This window comes from Gambusia affinis, linkage group LG07 (genome assembly GCF_019740435.1).
Source record: "Gambusia affinis linkage group LG07, SWU_Gaff_1.0, whole genome shotgun sequence".
In the NCBI taxonomy this organism is placed as follows: Eukaryota; Metazoa; Chordata; class Actinopteri; order Cyprinodontiformes; family Poeciliidae; genus Gambusia; species Gambusia affinis.
This window is the reverse complement of record NC_057874.1, coordinates 15064070-15075640: the sequence shown is the minus strand read 5'-3', so window position 1 is coordinate 15075640 and position 11571 is coordinate 15064070. Positions and strand designations below refer to the sequence as shown.

Below are 11571 nucleotides of genomic sequence, written 5' to 3'. Positions count from 1 at the left end.
TGGGGCCTTTTAATGCATTTATTCCTTCACTTTTTGAGTGGTTTAACAAAACATTGTTCTGGAAATATTTAAAAGCAAGAATGGGCTTGTTAGTGTTGAATTTTTTCGTGGCTCTTCTCTATTCCAAACAGGATTAAAAATATACACACAGGCTCAAATATATATTTAGATCACCAGAAATATTTGACAATATTTAACAAACTGCAGACAAACCACTCAGTCTTTGTTGCCATCAACAGAATTCTGGTATACTGTAACTCTGCTTGGATGTTTGACCATTCTTCTTTCAGTCATGGATTTGCTTCTTTCATTTCTTTGGTTGCATTACTATCAATGTCTGATATTTGACGTTTTCAGCAGGATTCAAGTCAGGACCCACAATGTTAGCTGTATATGAAGGCGCCCTTAAAAACAATCCAATGAATTTTACTGATAAAGTGATTTCCAATCATTCTTCTTTGTTTTGATAATCACACAAGATTTTCTTTTTGAAGAATATTTTATTTCATAAAATGGTTTCTGACTGGCAATGTGATTTTTATAGCCACTGTTGTTGGAATGTATTTATCCTAAACAAATTCACCAGTCAGGTTCAGTTAGTGTGAAACTGGACGGAAAAGGTATTAAAAATTAATCTAAGCAACTCGCAGTATTAAAAGAGAATCTATGGTTAGATGTATTTATCCTTTTGGATTTCCCTTTTCTTAAATCAGAGTTTTAGTAGCAACACTTCAGATAAAGATCTGTAAAAACCTCTGAGAAAAAAAACAACAACATCTAACCACTATCAACATTCCCATTAAGCCATTCCTTTTAAAGTTCAGATAAAATCACTGAGCTCTCTATAAGTTTTATGATGCAGTTCTGGTTCACTAAAGCTAACGTTAAATTAATCAAATGCGTTATTTTTATGGGCTTAATACAGAATTTTCAGACACTCAGGTGTCGCTCTCTAGATGTGATTAAAGATCTTTAAAGGTCTCAGTTAACATTTGTCCGTTGATAATACTGTGCTCTGAAAATTATGTTCTCTGGTTATAAGGTTTTGCACTCATGGGAGACAATAATTACTTCTATCACAAAGATGAAACTTTTTATCTATTGCAAAGCTGAATTTGTTTAACTCATGACAACATCACAACACCAAACAGCAGCAACGCAACTCAAATGACTTGCTGATGTCAAATTTGGTGAGAAAAAACACGTTTGTCTCAGGACAGCTGGGAATGCAGTTACTTCAATTAATAGCCAAGCAAAGCTTTAAGATGGGATATCAAAGCATAACTAAACCGGTGAGTTACAATATATAACTTTTTGAAACTACACTCATAAAAAAGAACAATGCAATTAGATGTTTACTTGACAGGACATTTGTTTATTTTTGCATAATTGCTGCCACAAAGGCAATATTTTTGGATGGCATGACGCAAGTCAGAATAAACACTGTAATTAGTGCTGAGAAAACTGCAGGAAGCTGGAGAGAAAAGGACTGGGAAGCAGCAGAGGATGCATTTGAATCCCATATGGTGTTATTAATGTCACCAGCTGAGCAACGTGTTGACCACCTCCTGGTCCACTGCTGTTGGATGACAACAGCATTTAAACTGACATCCTCTTTGGACGTGTTTTCTGTTGAAAATTTGACTAAAAACAGTAAATCGTTAAAAGTAAAAAGTCTTTTCTAATTGGTTTTTTACCACACTTGACCGGACTGCAGTGCTGCCCGGTTTGGAAACTGTGACTGACTGAATCAATGCACCAAGGTTACTGGTGTTAATGATTGCTAATCATTTTGCCTTCATTATTTTCAAATGTTAGCCGTTAATTAGAAAGCTGTTTTCTATATGACTGAGTTCTGAATGTATTTTCTGCTGACGCCGATGACAAAGAGTTGCAGTCACTCATTTGTTAAACATCTTTTAAGCTAAATAATAATATTAAGATATTCTGTTTATAAGTGCTTTTTATGACACTCGATGCCAATTTACAACACAATAAATTGTGATCACATAATAATTCATGTTGACTTTCATATGATAGAGAGCAACATCAAGTAGTATTTGCTTGTGAAGGTTGGAATATGACTTTCTAAAATTGCAATATTGAACAGTATGTTGTGGACTTAGATTTAGTCCTGTTTACTCTTATACCTCCAACTAAAAATAAGTATAAATAACTACCTTTTCAGCTGGTTTGTGAATAGAATTCACCTTAGTGTAATTTGATCTCAGTATAAATACATTTGTTCGACAAAAACCGCATACAAAAAAACCTCATGTACAGTGGATGGATTTGTTGCTACGTTCTGTCATTCTATCAAACAAAATCCAAACATACATAGAAGAAGCTTGCTATTGTAACAAGAATTTTTTTTCTTTCTTTTTTTTAAACAATTTCAAGGGATGCGAATACTTTCGCAAGAAACTGTAATTGAGAAATATTCGGTGGTCATGGCTCAAAACAGTTACTATCATTTTAAACACTGAGTTTAAGTTCCTAAACACTATTTAAATTTCCTGCTCTACAAGACAGTACGGATGTTGGACATGCCTTGTTCATCCTTTTTCAACAACCTCTCCTCCCCCCAACTCTGCTCCCACCAGCCCACTCTGTGGAACATCTGCAATAACACGCTCACCCACACCGAACAGCCAACCCTCAAAATACATGAATCACCCAGAAGAGAGGGGGAAAGAGAGATTTGTGTGTGTCTGTGTGTGTGTGTGTGCGTTTGTGGATGTGTGTGCCTCTTTATCTCTGTTTATGGGTCGTTCAGTGACATATGAGAAAATAATTTGGTTTTATGTGTGCACAGCTCTGCGTGCTTCTGAAAGAATGATTGCGCGCACCCCTTGTGCGGCTGTGTGCGTGTGCGCTTCTGATGCAGAGCTGGAGGGCTGTGTGGGCAGAAGCATCCTGTGCTGGTGTAAATTGATTTCCAGAATCCAGACGTTAGGTGCTCTACGCAGGAGAAAGAGCTGTGTGCCTCAGCAGCCTTTTATGAAAGGCGGCGAAGTGCTTTATGGCTGTTTGTGTCTCCTCCTGTGTGTGTGAGAGATATGTGTGAAAAAGAGGAAGAAAATAAAAACTGGAAAAAAGTATAAAGCAAAAGGTGCAATGACAGAGAAATGGGAGGCATCCGAACATAAAAAAAAAGACAAAAAAAATCCTACAGCTTTCCAAGTTGTTGCAAAGTGATTTGTTTCCAGATGCAGTCCAGTAATCTATGGCAAACAGCTGGTAAGTGGTTTATTCATGACCACAAGTGTTACTGTGCATTTGTGTGTGAATCCTTTGTTTATTCATGAGAAGAGACAGAGAGGGATGAGCAGTGTCACAACAAGTGAGATAAACAGTGAGGTGGCGGGTTAGAAGAAGACAGACACCAACACAGTTGGGAATAGCTGTTATTCAAAAGTGACAAAATGGTTTCCTTCTTTGCAGGTGGGAAATTGAGTAAGTTCAGCACATTATGTAAAACATGTTTCACAGATACATAAGGCTTTTAAATCTGGACGTGATTTACTCCTGGTGATTAGTCTTGATTTCTAAAATTAGGCAGCTTAAAGCCTGCTGGCATCTTACTTAAATAGAGTGCAATCATGCAATAATAAGCAGCCTTAAATTTTTGTTGATGACATCTTTGTAAAATTTTTTGTACATTTTATTCTCTTATACTCTATGAAAACATAAAACCCCCAGGACTGTTTATTTTCTGTCTATCTGTTTATTTTCAAGCAATATGTGGGAATTCAATAATATATGCAAACTATAATAACCAAGAAAAGGTCATTTTAACATTTCCTGCGCTGTATTAAAAAACATAACTGCTGATCAGAAAGCGACTGTTGAGATTTCATTTCTTTTAAGATGTGTGCAAAGAGGAAATATTTGGTCTTCGAATAGCATGGAAGTTTGCAGATACGTGTGAAGTGGTCAAAATGAAAATTAGCACCACCATGATCAAATTAGTGGCCATTATCTGGAGCCAAAACAAGGTAGAGTGTGTTATTCTGGTCGGGCCTAAGGGGAGCAGTTTCTTGGGGTCTTGTTCATGAATGAGGGGAAAAACTGAGTGAGAGACAAACACACCAGATGGACCATGTTCCTTGGGACTCCCCTGGAGGAGCTAGAGCTCAAGTGACTGGGTGGGCAAAAGCATGGGCTTCTCTACTGAGCTGCTGCCACCGTGGCTTGAACTTAAACAAAATGACCAATGCATTTTTAAGAAATGTCCTCTACAGCATTAATGGCGCCGCCTCGGTTTTGCCTCAGTGACCCAGCTTACCAATATCAAAAACAATTATAAGCAGATAATTGCATTTGTTCACAAAAAATGTACAAATGAAACAACTGGAAGTAAAATGCAGTATCATTTAGAAAAGAAAAATGGTTGAATGAACCGTTTTTAACTCCGAGAGGAAATAATTCCCCAGCTTGTTTTTATTTCCCCTCTGCTCATGGAGCTGTTCCACTGCTGTGGTGCTGAAATGCCACAACAGCGGCATTTCAAACATTCAAAATGACATATAAAGCATGACAGCATCTACAATGTGATTCCGTTCTGCTATGTTCATTAATATCACTGCCGCAGAGTTTTATTTTATCTTTTGAAGAGTTGGATTAGGAAGTAATTATTTAAGATAAAAAAGAGTGTATCTCATTCATCCATTTATGATTTTTGCCGTTTCACATAAAGTGTCTGCAACTTCAACCGGGGCAAAACTATGGTTTAAGTGAAGCTTCAGTGAATTTGTTTTTATTAAAGAAATTCTACACCTTGCAAGAAAGCAGAGCACCTGCATTAAAACATAACATCACATCGTAATTAATTTGTCATTACTCCCTTGCAGCTCATCTTCTGCAGGGTGACAGCAGCAGCAGCAGCAGCAGCAGCAGCAGCGGGGTACATGGGCTGGGTTGGCAGCACTTGAGTGTAATTCCATGTGGGAGGAGGATGGGTGGGTTTAAGTGCAGCTATCAGGTCTTTTCTTCTCATACGCTCCGCTGTGCGCACAGACTGAGGAGAAAATCAAAGAGCGGGTCTATCTCCCCATGCGATGTGCAGCAGGTCGGTGAGGGCGCAACAGTAATCTCAGTTACTGTCCCCGCATTCAGATATTCACGCTTTTTGGCGAGTTAACAAAGTCCGCCACAGTTTTCTTTCTTCTTTTTTTGCGCCATTTATTTTCTTTTTCAGTCACTCACTGCTCACTTCCCTTCATCCTCTCCAGCTTCAACATCTGTGAAGTGGCTGCCTCACCCGGTCGGACCGGAGGCCGTCTGGTCTCCGATCTGGTCTCAGGAGTCAGCAGGGGAGACTCGACGCGCTCCGTTGGGGCCAGGCTGTGCGCCTCTCGGATCACACCGGAGCCGGCGCGTCCTCTCGCCATGGAGATGATGGAGGGGGACGTTATGGACAAGCTGGGGGACATGTCATCGGTGTACGACTTTGACCCGATCACCGGCAACATTCCGGCCACGAAAGTGGAGATCACCGTCTCCTGCAGGTGAGTGGGCGCGAAGCTGCATGCGTGAATGAAAAGTTCGGGAATCGGGACGGCGTGCGGTGAAAGTTCTGAGAGAGCCTCACCCTTTCTGTGAGATGTGCTAATTCCACGATGATACAACGATGCTGCCTAATGTTGCGAATGTAACTTCCGAAGTTGCTCGTTTTGATTTGTGCCGGCGTGGATGTGGGGTGTTTCGGTGGACAGCAGTGGCCCTTCAATGGGTTTAACCCCTCACACTTGCTGTGGGTTTAGTGTGGCTCTCTGTCCAGGGCATAGGAGGTGAGGGGATGAGCTATGAGATGTTACCTGTCATTTCTGCCTGAAAAACTATTTCTTTGCTTATTTGCCTTAGGCTCTTTTTTTTTATACAGTAGAAAGACTTTGGAAACTAAAGCTAACTTTTGTTTGTCCCTGAAGAAGTTTTCTTTATTGATTCTTTGAGAATGGGACCCGACAAATGGTGCAAATTAGTGTCTGATTCATATTTAGCCCCGAAATACGAATGATATCGGTTCTTGTTCTTTTTTCATATCCCTGCTTATGTACCTATTTATTTATCACTGCCACTTGACGTTGTGGCCCCATCTTCATGCCAAGCCCTGGTTGGAGAGCCATTCACCTAAACCAGAGCAACCACTACGCGTCATGCCTAGAAGACTTGAAGTGGGCAACTCAAATTAAGCTCTGATTAGGTCCCTAAAATCTTGGGTCATCTCTTTTAAAATAATGCATTATTACTATTATTATTATTATTATTATTATTATTATTATTATTATTATTATTATTATTATTATTATTATTATTAGTTTTTTAAATGAGAAATCAATAGTTTTATTATATCCTAAAGCCTCTCTCATGTGCAGGTTTGTACAGTAACTGGCTGTTTTCAGCACCAGCAGACCTCTGAAAGCCTCAACCCTTCCCCTGCTGCATTCTTTAAAAAAAGGGACTTAAATTTTCAAAGCTTTGCATCACATTCACACTGTGCCCATGTCCCTGGCCTCAAGCTTCCTTCCTGTTCTGTAATTCTACAGTATTTCATTTTCAGAAATAATTTATGAAAAAAAAAAAAGTGTCTGCCATTCTAATACAGACAGTCACTCCCCTTCCTAACAGAAAGCGGTTTTTATGTTAGGGCTGACAGTGCAATTCGTCCCTTAAATACTCCAGAATGCTTGCGCACACGCACGCACACACACGCACACACACGCACACACGCGCACACGCACACACACCCGCACACACACACACACACACGTTTCCGCTCTTTGATGCTGGGTTTTTGGTTGGTGAGCCATTGGAGCTGAGTGAGTTTGAGTTATAACAAGCTGTGAGTGCATTATTGATGGGCTCTCTGACCTTCAGAGAAGCTTGCTTCAACATCGCTCTGCTCAGAACTGAAAAAAAGGAAAATACAGACAACTTTCAAGAAATTTGCTGAATGAACAACAATTATGTTGCAAATGGAAATCTTTAGTAAGCCGTCAGTTTAAATGGAGAAAGGATGGGTAGCGAAATGCCAACTTGAGCACCTGACAGATTCTGACATAAGTTTTGGATTTTAACTTTTCCAGCATGCCAACTTAAGCTGACTGGGCTCACATCACACACAAGCATGTGCAATTAGACAGCATTCAGGTAAATGATGAGCTCCATCCTGAACCCCACCAGCATTTATGTAAATGATTTCTCTGAATATATCATCCGAATATATGCCCAACGTTGATGCACGTTGGAAAGGTAGGAAACATAACGGAGTGCTGCTCATTCCCTCATGCAGAAAGACGATGAGTTTGAGTCGAAACCAGTAATTGGAAGAGGGAGGTTGGTGCTTTTCCATCCTGCTTCTGTGCCAGTGTTTTCTGTAGGAAAGCACCCATCTGATGTGCAGTAGATGTACAGTTCCAATGCTAATCAAAAAGAACATGTGGCTTACAGTAATTTAGTTCACAGCTGTGATTACTCTTGGTGTGCAGTGGCTTGCAAAAGTTTGGCCAATAATAAAAAACAAAACAAAACATTTTTTTAAGTGAATATTTGACTGAGTTTATCTTTTCTGCTTGTGAGATCATTGTGGCTGTTTTACATGGAGTCATCACTCCACATTGTCTTGTTCAGAAAATCAGTCAGTGTTCCTGACTTCCCGTATCTGCAGGAAAGATAATTCAGATTTAATGAGGCTACATTCTCTGCTCTACATCTGTCAAATCTAAGGTTATCTTAATCACAAAAAAGTAAAGGAAAAAAAGATTACTTTTAATATTTTCAATAAAAAATAGATAAATAAATAAAGGACCAATACAGCTTAAACTGAGTTGCAAATAATCTCATTCAGGTGTAGAATTTTGCATTTGAGGTCTGACCAGTCCGAATATTTAAGGTTTTGACCTAGAAATGAACAAAAGCAGTCTGCAGCTTTTTAAATTACTGCCAGATTGGACGAAGTGAACAAAATACATTTTTAAAAATGCTATGGACTGGCACCAAATTTAGATTTAAATAAAACATAACTTATGTTACGTGCTTTTTTTAAAATATCTCAATTAAAAAAAATGTATTTACTTCTTTTTCAGGACTTTGCTATTTGCTTATTTATTTCAGCATTGAATTGAATCCCTTTATCCCTTTATGAATAAATATTGTTGGCACCAAGGTGGTGCAGCGTGAGCCCAAAGCAGAATTGACCCATGTAAGTTTGAGATGCTTTGTGGTGAAAGAATTTTCTAACCATTGTGCGGGATTTATTTCTGTTAAATCTCCCAGTTTTCTTGGTGTCTGATAAATTCTTTGACTAAATCTTATGATGAGAAAATATTGCAGTTCGTCTTCTGATGTTTCCTTCATGAGGGTCATATATCTGTGCTAGTTATTCTGTTCAATAAAAATAAAGCATTCCTCTTATCAGACTTTGATCATTCTTTTGGGGATTGTTGAGGGTTTAGAGAGTCTGAATAATCAACTAGTGTCCTTAGCTCTTAAAAACAAAATGCATCCAAACAAATGCTTGAGTATGTCTTTGGATGTTTTTTTTTTTTCTAATTCCCACAACTGCTAGTTTTGTAGCTGTTTCAGGTTTTTTTTGGAAGCAGAGCAGATAAACTCAGACATCCTTCTGTCACATTCAGACACCTATAATAACCTCGTTAATCCCCCAAATCCTTTGCCCAGATGTTCCATGAGTCAGATTTCTTTTCAGGGAAGAAGGCTCTGTGTTTGGTAGTGTTCGCACCTCCTTCAAGTGTGTGCTTTCTGCGATGCCCCCATCCAGGATGATTGCTGTTCCCTGAGGGTAAATACCCCTTATTACAAGCTACAGCCGCGCTTTTGACAATGCACCATTATCGGGACCAGTGTCAAACGGAGAGGGGTGGGTTGGCTCTTGATCAGGCAAATAGGGAGAAAATTATATGGAATTAGTTGGTCATTCATTCAGTTTAAGAAGACAAGTCAAGCGTTTGGTCTTAAAATGACGAAAATAAGGCATTTAGAAATGAAGACTGCACTTTTTTTGGGCTCTAATACATTTTCTACAATTTTCTACAAGCAGAAATGTTCAATATTCACTTTAAATGTTCATGTTTTAGGAATGTTCTCTCATTACAAACAAAAACCTTCAATATGTTTTATTGGGATTTTCTTTTGATGAAGGAAAAGTATATACTACATACTGGTGAAGTTATATAAAACAACTCACGGGACATTTTTGGAATTTCAGCCAACAGTGGCGCTGCACTGAGCTGAGCAGAAATTAGGGTCAATGATCAACATATCTTAATTACCCTATTAGTGACATTCATGGCCCTATTACTGTGATTATACTGAGTACATATGCCTGTTACTTCCTACCAAGCTAAACACAGAAGCAGCCTTAAGTATAAGAGGCGAAACATCTTCAAGAAACCAAAGAAGTTCAGTTGCCATTATCTTGTCTTGCTTTTATCTCCATTTACTTCTACAAGTCTGTCAGTCTGCTTTTTAAAATGGCTAAAACTCAGTGTGACTGGATAGTGTGTGGCCAATTTTCAGGTCATACCACAGGCTTTTATTCAGATCTAGGTCTGGATATATTATTAGGATCTTGATCATGGCTTTGATCAAATTTTTTTCTATTGTGGCTCTGGTCGTGCTTTTAGACTTGTCCTGCTGGAAGGTGAGCCTTCACTCATACTCAAGCCTTATCTGCCTTTTACAGATTTTCTTTCAGTTTTACCCTGTTACAAGCTCTCTCAATTCTCCTATTAGCTTTGATCAGCTTAATTATCTATGCTGAAAAATGGATATCGACAAGATGATGCTGCCACCACCAAGCTTTGCCATGGGGATGGTGTGTCCAGAATGATGTGCTGCTAGTTTTCTACCACTAGTAGTGTTCCCATGTAGACCAGAAAGTTTATGAGTTGACCGGGCTTATGGCTTTTTGTTTTCCCTCACCAATATCTCATTTATTGGCAGCCAGTTCAAAAAAAGGGAGGCCAACCATAAAAGCACACAACACTTTTCAGAACTGTATTTGTGAAAAAAATTTAAAACCACCATAATTTTCCTTCCACTTCAAAATTATGGAATACATGACATAAAATCCCATTGAAGTACATTGGCTGTGACATGATGAAAGGGGAAAAATACGCAAGGAATATGAATACTTTTACAAGCCACAATATCAGCACCAGGATGTTTAATTAAGACAAAAGTGGCTTTAAGCACACAAGGATTTGTTCCAGCAAGTGTAGACTTTTGAGCTCAGCTCACATTTTTCACACTGTTTTATGTAGCACTTTTATGAGTGTGTGTTTGTTTTGTGAAGAACCCTGACCTCCAAGAGATGTCAGATGTCAGAGGAACAAAACTGGGAGTACAGATTGGCAGTCCCAAAAAAAGGCACATTTCTTTTTTCTTGGGGATTCTCCTGAACTGGTATTTATAATCCTACAGGGCTTGACAGTCAGTGGTCAGGTTCCCAGTACCACTGACTGTCCTGGTAAATAAGAAGACAAAACATGGTGCAATGTGGACAGGAGAGCAGAGGTGTAAATCCTTCTGCCACAAAGCCACCGTTCTGCATTCAGCACCCTTTGAAATCCCTGTAAAGCCATTTACAGGCAAGTCAAAGTCTGCTTTACACTCTCTGCTCTGCTTTCTTACCAGTCAATTCAGCGACACAAAGAATGACTTATGCATCCAGCGTGGCCTGTAGCCATTTAACAATCTCTCAAAGCCTTGTGAGGAGAGACAAGGTACCTTGTGTATTCCTAGGCAGGTCTTTCAATGAACGAAAAGCAGCTGCTTACAATGATATCAAGAAGCACTGAGTTCAGCTAATACGACTCTCTGCTGTTTCACAGATGAACCTATTCATAAAATTCTAATTTTAGGACTGTTGACAATATATATGCAATAAGCTCCAATTTCTTCATCTTATTAGCCTCCAGTTACATTTGTGTAACTGGATGGAAGAGTTGCTGAGGAAATCTTTTAAAATCACATTTTTCAAACTGTGGCGCACGAACCACTTGTTGGAGTTGGGCTGGTTTTACTCAGAACAAATTATGACTTTATCTGTATGGAAGACAAGTCAGAAACAAATCAAGCCCTGTAAGCTGAACTGAGATGTACAGATAGCAGGCACAGGCAGAAAGATTGATAGTTTCAGCACATTCTGCACTAGTAGAACTATTTTTACAATATTACCAAAGTCACCCAGAATATCTTATACATTACATACATTTTTAAATGTAAGGTTTTCTCTTGAGAGATAAACTTGGTTTCTCAGGGGGATTATATGCATAATAAACCTGGGATAACTTCTTGATAGATAGACAAAAAGAAATCATACCAGAGGCAGGTTAAGGATTATTTCATTTGTTCCTGTGTTTTCCCATGCTGGTCTTGCTCAGTCACTTCCTCTGCGTTTCTTTATGTTTACTTGGTCATTTCTAGCCATGCTTCCTCAGTACCTCAGTTTATCCTCCTACAATGATGTAGCAAATTCTGTTAATTATACTCATAGGTAACATCTAGTAATCACCCTCCCCATTGTAAATACTATTTTTATTCAGT

At 38.9% G+C, this 11571-nt stretch overlaps 1 protein-coding gene across 2 annotated transcripts in view; it reads left to right on the top strand.

Moving 5' to 3' along the window:
* Window positions 1-4984: 4984 nt before the first annotated feature.
* cpne5b (copine Vb) overlaps window positions 4985-11571 on the top strand; it is a 118707-nt gene continuing 112120 nt past the window's right edge. For both annotated transcript variants that reach the window (XM_044122132.1, XM_044122131.1), the window contains exons 1-2: window positions 4985-5071; window positions 5235-5510. In XM_044122132.1, the coding sequence (XP_043978067.1) occupies window positions 5061-5071; window positions 5235-5510 (287 nt within the window). In that variant the 5' untranslated portion in view covers window positions 4985-5060. The remainder of the gene's footprint in view (window positions 5072-5234; window positions 5511-11571) is intronic.